Source organism: Notolepis coatsorum (assembly GCF_963971535.1).
Source record: "Notolepis coatsorum genome assembly, chromosome: 6".
Taxonomy (NCBI): Eukaryota; Metazoa; Chordata; class Actinopteri; order Aulopiformes; family Paralepididae; genus Notolepis; species Notolepis coatsorum.
Genome location: NC_140170.1, coordinates 182,955,007 through 182,963,587, shown reverse-complemented (window position 1 = coordinate 182,963,587; position 8,581 = coordinate 182,955,007). Strand labels below are relative to the sequence as shown.

General features: G+C 40.5%; 1 protein-coding gene across 1 annotated transcript; it reads right to left on the bottom strand.

The window, feature by feature from the left end:
• Window positions 1-776: 776 nt before the first annotated feature.
• LOC311229872 (odorant receptor 131-2-like) lies at window positions 777-4,975 on the bottom strand (the record flags this gene model as incomplete). The annotated part of the gene is made up of 3 exons (XM_084315943.1): window positions 777-833; window positions 1,232-1,984; window positions 4,826-4,975. 3 exons carry the CDS (start codon window positions 4,973-4,975, stop codon window positions 777-779), a joined length of 960 nt encoding a protein of 319 aa, XP_084172069.1.
• Window positions 4,976-8,581: the final 3,606 nt, after the last annotated feature.

The window sequence follows — 8,581 nt, the reverse complement described above, 5'->3', positions numbered from 1 at the left end:
ACAATTAACATCAGTGTTAACGTTTTGACCTTCTTTGATTCATGACATGGATAGTAGTGTCTACTTTTGTTTAATTTAAACTCTTTTAATCTTGGTTCAGAAAGCACAATAATAACACAAACATATGTGACCCGGCACAGTCTAACCCGTCTTGTTAAGGAGCTCACGATTCCTCAGTAAACCCCAAACTATCGAGCAATTCAGAAATAGGTTGAAATGGAGATATTGGCCATTTTGAGTGCTTTGAAATGTTCTCTATATGTCTCCTTATTTGCTAAACTGAATACGACTTGTAAATGTGTTAATTATTGTTAGATTGTCCGATAGTGTTATTTTCCTCCCTGTGTGAAAAAACGACAGTTGCGTCTTAGTACTTTCTGTCTCGGTTGGAGAGGAGACGCACACAAATGAGAGGAGAGGAGACCATTCCGAAACAACGTGAAAATATGCCAAGAAACATTCATATCTCTGGAACCGTTTGTGTTAAATTGATCTTCTCCTCCGTCACAATTGAAATCGTTTTTGGGCATAATGGAGTATAGAGAGAAGGCTCTATAGCAGAGGTCGCCAACCATCGCGGGTCGTGGACCGGTACCTGCCCGTGGATCATTTGGTACCGGGCCGCAAAGAAAGAATAAAGTTGTTTAAAAGGAAATGTATTTTATTTTGATTAGTCTTCCGGGTATTTTACTTTGAAAAATGGTCACTTCCGCTTTCGCCTCACTCTTTTTCGTAAATAAGCCTCATGCCATAATGCTCCCCATCACGTAATTCACTCACAGCTTGGGCTGTGGTTGTTGTAGAGACATGATCATAATCAGGTTTGTATGCACCTGAGTCTCCCGAACACATAGAGACAGCGTACATAAGCTGAGCTATGGTAACTTTCGTGCACCTACCCCCTACAGTACCAGTGAATGCCTCTCACCAAAAGGTGTTAGGTGGGGGAGGGGTTAAGTGGCAAAGGCCAGTGGGTATTTGTAGTTCTGTAGTTCTGTAGTTCTTTGAAGCTCTGTAGCTCAAAACGGGCTATTGTGTTATCATCTTTGTTAATAAGACATAGATTGAAAAGTATCCACCCAATTTATACAAGTGATGGCTTATTTTGAAGGTAAGAACAAGACCCTGTTATCTGTGCCTGGTCACATATTGTTTCTAAAACATGTACCATTGAAATAGCATTTATTTTTTAAAGTGTCATTGCAGTTTGTGCGTTTGTTTTCATGCTCACTCTACACAACAGGGACTTTTTCAAGTAGCTAATAAAAGTCTTGTCTCGTAGGCCATAGACAATAGGACTTACAAACCTTGGGAGAACTTGAATGATGATGTAGCAAACAAAGAGTACGTCAGAATATTTGGTTGGGAACAAGTACAGCAGGGCTTGTTTTAACAGTAAGGCAATATAGGTGAGCATACACAACATCAGCTGAAAGCCATGGAGGAGGATAGTATTCCTGGCCTTCTTAGCATCTGAGCTAGCTGTCCTGGCAGTGAACAGGATCCTGAAGTATGTGTAGAAGAGAGAAAGCCAAACTACGACGAGAACAATTATGTAATAGATATCCCTCTTCTTGTGCATGGTGGGATTCGGAAAGACGAATTTCTCGATGCAGAATATTCTAGAATGAAAATGCTCCATTGGTTCGGTGGCCAGGGTGACGAAGAGATCCGGTAGGACAGAAATCATGCTCGTCGCCCAGATCAGACCAATCAGAATGTACGTTCTGTTGACCGTGCAGATCTGGGCGTGGTGGAGGGGGAAGCAGATGGCAATGTAGCACTCTGCTGCCATACAGGCCAGGTTCACAGGGGTGTTTTCGGTGGTGAATAAACAAAGAAGGACAAAGAAGGCGCATAAAGATGCATTGAATTTGAAGAGGGTGTAGCTGAGAACGAACAGCATGACGGAGGTCGTCAGCTGGATCATATCGTTGACCACCAGGTGGATGAAAAGGATGTAGCGAGGATTCATTTTGAAAATCTGCAAGGAAGGACAGAAGAGGAGGAGAGGGGATAAGGAATGGAGAAGAAATTACGTGTATTACGGGTTTGACAGACGGTAGGTGATGAGCGGTACTGTAAATGTCTCGACCCCCCATGTGCCAGGGCAACAACAACTTAGCAGGAATCACAGGTCCAAAGCAATAGGTGCTCCGAAAGTTGACATCTACTATCTACTACTCCGCAGGGTCGCATTGCGTGCGATGCGTGTGCATGTAAACGTGCATCATTTGTCACAAGCAAAGAACTCACGAATGTTTGCTTGTCGTCCTCTTTTCATTGAAAATGAATGGCACACTTGCGATGTCATCTACCGTCGGTCGGTGCCCATAGAGAGAGGAGAGAAGTGGTGAGCGTGGTGAACAGAAAAGAGAGGAGGACAAAAGGGCTGAGGAGGGTAGAGGTGAAGTGGGGCGTGTTTCTCTAACAGTGATAGTGACAAGAACATTTGTATTTTCGAGGACACACGCAAATGAAAGAAATTGTTCAAAATAACGATGCTGATGTTTTCAGCAATCCTCACGTCTTCCAAGGAACCGCACACTAGCAAGCGAATGTTGATATATATATATATATATATATATATTCTACTTGGGTCAACTTTAACAAACGAACCTTCGAGCCTCCCACACCTGTCTCGATCCGCTTTGATTTCAGGGCCAAGAAGAAATCCTGTAGCAGTAAACATCACTGTTGACGATAAGAGAGTCAGATTTCCCCCTGATATTGTGGCTAGCTCTAGTGACGCAAGGCATTCTGGGTATGTTCCTGACAGTAGGGCATCTATCCTCTCCCTAGCCAGGTATGTTCCTCACAGTAGGGCATCTATCCTCTCCCTAGCCAGGTATGTTCCTCACAGTAGGGCATCTATCCTCTCCCTGCAGGTATGTTCTCCACATTAGGGCATCTATCCTCTACCTAGCCAATGTTTCAGTCACCTCCAATATATGTCACATCAACATAGCTTTCCTGCCTCAGCAAACCGATCAGACATCAGTTCATTTGGCACGGTAAGACCCCAAGAGTCAGCATGGACAAATTAACTCTGAACTATGAAAAAGGAGGGCTGAAACTTCCATGGCTCAACATTGAAAGGATAGAGATGAATGAGGAGATGTCAACACATCTGCTGTATAAATGGGATAAACTGCAACAAACAAGACGGATACCTCTTCCCTAAAACCCCTTCATGGAAGAACAGACCGCTGCCAATGATCTTTCAGAAGAGTAACTTAAGACTATGGTCCAAAAAAAGACATGAGCCACCTAGAGCACTGCGATGACGAAGGAATCGTTAATTCCTTTGAACAGTTTAACCCTTTCACTACCACACTACAGAAGGTTAACCTTTCACTACCACACTACAGAAGGTTAACCTTTCACTACCACACTACTGAAGGTTAACCTTTCACTACCACACTACTGAAGGTTAAGCTTTCACTACCACACTACTGAAGGTTAAGCTTTCACAACCACACTACTGAAGGTTAACCTTTCACTACCACACTACTGAAGGTTAACCTTTCACTACCACACTACAGAAGGCTAACCTTTCACTGCCACACTACAAAGGGTTAACACTTTCACTACCATTAACCATCAGAGTCTACTACAAAGGCCAGTGGAACTTACCTACCATGACACCTGTGGAACAACTGTGCCAGGTTTAATAAAACTATATCTAGAGTGTAAAGCACTCATGTCGTGGTTTATTAATACCTGATCGGGACAGATCCAGACTTAGACTTGGGAAGAAATCTGGATGGTGAACTATGGAGTGACTTGTGCAGAGACGTGTTAGCAAACTCAGACTCTAGATATACAGTAGATTGATACAATGGAACACTCTCGATTTTATCATTTATTGGTTTTGTGCTGTCTGTTATTATGTTTGGTTCTGAAAAAGCTAAATCCAATATTCAATAAAAAGACCCCTTATTGTAAATAATACCTAGACAAGCCATACAGACCTAAATGGCCCAGGTCTCTAGTTTAAATGATCTAACTACAATGAAATGGCTACTATGGAGAATAACATTTGGTAAAAAATGTCTTAGTTAGAGCAAGTTTTTTCTACAGTGAATTGAGTCTGAGTTGATTTTCCTGTTGAAATGTGATGAATAACTAAATAGTTGGTAATTTACAGAGGGGTTTTACAAAATGTTGTTTCTATCTTTAAAGTTATTAAACATAAACACTTTTTCACATAAACATAAAAAATATATAATATATATATACCAGCTATTTCTGTTAGGAATATCTACAAGTCAAGGTGAAAAAAGGTGTTTTGCGTAAAGACAATATATGATTTTGAGAAAATGGCCTTAAAAAGTGTTCAGTAGCTTTACATTATGCAATTTATACAAACATGTAATATTTAGTGTTGCTTTTGATGATTACTGTATATGTTTTATTAAACTACAGTAGCTGTAGAGGCTAAATATAATAATATCTCAAAATGTTTCAATCCAACTGAAATCACCATTTTCAATGGCCGTGTCTCGCCTTAAACAGCCATAAATGAACATTGAAATTCAATAGTGTTAAATTGAAATGAGTGAGTTCCAAAACCAATGCTGATTAAATTATAGGTAACCTCCATCTGATCAGTGGCAATTACTTTATCAATTCTTTACTCCAGCCAACATTTTCAACTGGGGTGTCTCGCCATAAGACATAAACAAAGTTATTGATGATGGTACACTCAAATCTAAACTCAAATCAACATTTCTATGAAGACAATTTGACCATCAGAGCAAAGACCATGGAGATGTCTTACTCCCCGAAACGACCCCTGTGTGACCTCAGAGAAAAAGCAGACCTGGTGTTTGTTGAAGGTGTGGATCAGGGTAGCGTTGATGTAGTTGATAGAGATGCCAAGTACCACAACAATTATATTCTTCGTCATAGCCTTGTTGAGTGAGTCTCGATAGTTAATAACCACTGTTAGGTTATCAGATGAAAGATTCATCCCGCTGGATATGAAGTTATCAAAGTCTGCAAAGAAGAAAAGAAAAGGTCATTCTTAGCTTCCAGAATCATGATTTACATAAAGAATGCCATCAACTCACAACCAGGGCATGAGACTATAGCCTTTACGCTGAAAGAAATAGCATTGTTCTGGTGTTTTTAGCATCTCTCGCTGAAGAGTCAGAGAGTGGCTCTGACCATTTTTTATTTAAGTTTTAATTTCATATGAATATCTAGAAAGATCTGATAAAAAAACACATCATTGTTTAATTTTAAACCTGCACCATGGGACTTTTTCATGAAGACATATTGCTTCTTTAGGAGCTAAATCACTGAGTGGGATCAAGAGAAAACCCTCCCAACAGCAATGCATGAAGTACAGTGAAGCTGCCCATACGAGCTCTTGTGGTCAGACATGACCAGTGCGATGAAATCCATAATTGTATTTGGGGGTATAGAGGTGATGGTGATTTAAGACAAGTAAGAATAACCTTTAATGGTTAAAGCGCTTTAAATATTGCCTTATGTTACAATGCATCTGTTTCTATCAAAACTTAAATGAAACATATTTGGCAGGATTCCATTTCGATGTAGATGTTCACCATAGGCCTGTGCAGTTAATCACCAATCTCTATTACGCATACGTCTTTGTTAAGAGTAACAAGTCAGTTATTGTTGATCTACCTTTCTGTATGACATGAGTCGTGCACAGTGATGAAGAAAAATACAATTAAAAGTTGAGTTGGTGTACTATGAACTCCAATTGGTCATCAACATACAGCAACGAATGATAATAATATAACCTTAATTGGGGGAAAATCTTTCAGAATAGTATTAAGTTTTGATATTTTCTCAAGATCTTATTTTCATGTAAAGCCTGAAACTACTTACTATTATGCACATACAGTATACTATGAATTGATAGGTGTATAAACTGAGTTTATGTGGGTTTACGTTACACTGTATTCTTGGGATACACCTTACCTAATACACCTTAACTAATGTAACAAACCTGAGGACATAATAAGTCAATCAACATTCTATTAAAATCGACCATACAAGGAAATCAAATAAGTAAAATCTTGGTTCATTATTCCGTATTGCATATTTCAATAGTGCAGTATTCCAGTATAGACCTGTGTTGTGCTTGATTGTGGCATCGTTTAGAGATGGCACAGAGGTGGTACTCACCTTAGTTGTTGTAATCAGACCAGGACGCTGTCATGACATGGGATGGCTGTTCAGGATCTATGTGGCACAAGATCTTATGTACAAGCCTTATAAATGGTGTGTCATTGTGTGGGTGTGTGTGCGTCCCTGCATGTGTGTGTGTGTGTGTGTGTGTGTGTGTGTGTGTGTGTGTGTGTGTGTGTGTGTGTGTGTGTGTGTGTGTGTGTGTGTGCGTGTGCGTGTGCGTGTGTGTGTGTGTGTGTGTGTGTGTGTGTGTCTGTGTGTGTCTGTGTGTGTGTGTGTGTGTGTGTGTGTGTGTGTGTGTGTGTGTGTGTGTGTGTGTGTGTGTGTGTGTGACGAAGAGGGAGATTGAGTCAGGACCGATCCCAAGACCCCCCCATTGGCCCTACCCCTCCGTTTTGCACGTGGCCGCGTAGTGTAGGGTGTCTTGATTGTTTCAAGTTCAAGTTTGCTTTTATTTGTCATGTATAAAGTACATGTACATTACAGTGAAATGCTTGGTTCTGTATGAGCCCTTGAGAATGTGCTTCATACAGTAAAAAAAAAAGTAAGCAAAAGAGGAATAAATTCCCAACACTATACAAATATACTATTGTAGAAATCGTCGGAATTTCACTATGGAAGAAAGTTCAGAGTTTTTCCTTTCAAAAGAGACCAGACTCATGCATGTGCTATAACTATAAAGTACACTGCATCACAAATAACTTTGGGTATGCAATCGTCAGGCGTGTTATGCAAAACTCACCCCATTTTTTGCCTGATGATATGTACTTGCATCACTATAGAAATATTATAGAAAATATAGAAGAGTCCTTTACATTATTGTACGACTGATGGTGAAACGAGGGTGTTCCATTATGTTCTTCACCCTTGGAGTTTTGTTCTCAAGGGCCACTACCCAGAGAACACTCCAAAACGAGGGGTAGGGCCAGGGGGGGGGGGGGGGGGGGGGTTGACAGTGGGTCAGGAGGTAGAGCAGTCTACCGCAGTCGAAAAAGAGATAAACCCAATGGAAAAACATGCAGAATGCAGAATGTGGTACAGGAGTGCTCTTCGTTCTCCTCGGGAACGTCCGGGCGGGCGGCGTCTGAGATTTTTTTTTAATTTAATGAACACCTGTACGTGCAATTTCCTGCAATATAGAGCCTTCAATCTTGACCAATAAAGCTGCTCTTTTCACTATAAAACTCAGTTTATATTGCAGTATGATAGCCAATTACTATAATAATAATAATAATATATTAATATATATATATATATATATATATATATATATATATATATATATATATATATATATATATATATATATATATATATATATATATATATATATATATATATACTGTATATATGGGTCTGCTGTAAATATAGCCTATTTTCAGAGAATGACAAGAATATAAACAGAACATGTGTGAGGATTGGTTCTTTCCCCGCCACACGCTTCTTGGGGTGCTGTGATGATTGGTCCGTTGCCTAACGCACACTTTGAGGTTAAGTATCAATTACCATCACGCACCTGATGTGTGTGCTAATCAGCGCCCCAGAGGGCTTTATATACCAGGACCGTCCTTGTATCGTTGTCGGGTCGTTCTGGAATACAACTGCTTTGCCTGCTTTTTTCCCGTTGCTGTTTCCTGGTCTATATTCTCTCCGGGACCTTTCTGGTGAGAACTGTTTGGAGCTGCGCCTTGTTACCCGTTACGCATTGCGCTTGGGTGAGTGGAACCAAACCCCTCTGGATAATTTGGATTGTGTGTTATTGAAGAAACACAGAAGATATCATTTTGTTTGCTCTGGATAATTTGGATTGTGTGTTATTGAAGAAACACAGAAGATATCATTTTGTTTGCTCTTGATAGTTCTGATTGTGTGTTATTGAAGAAACACTGAAGAGATCATTTTGTTTGCTCTGGATAATTCTGATTGTGTGTTATTGAAGAAGCACTGAAGATATAATTTTGTTTGCACTGGACTCAGCCGGATTGTGTTATAGAAGAAGCACTGAAGACATCTTTTGTTTGCACTGACTCTGCTAATTGTGTGTTGGGGAAAACACTGATACCTCTCTCTTTCTCCGTTTCCCACCTCGAGGAAGAGCTGGGAGTATCTGCAGAGCCGCTACAACATCATATGCCAAATTCCCACCACTGTCGCCAGGAGGATTCTGCAGAGCGGCTGATGACTCTGCCGGAGGCAGTCTCCCCGTTTGTTTGATTACTGTGCCTTATCCATCTTTTGACTCTGTAAATAAATACGCCCTAGCATTTGGCTAACTCTGAACTTCCTGTCTGTGCCGTTGCGTTTGAGGTCGGTTACAAACCATAACATTACGACCCGACCATGACGACCTCAGCCGACACAGACAGGGTCAGGGCAGCGTTGGCGGTCCAGATCGAGTTGGTCAACGACCACA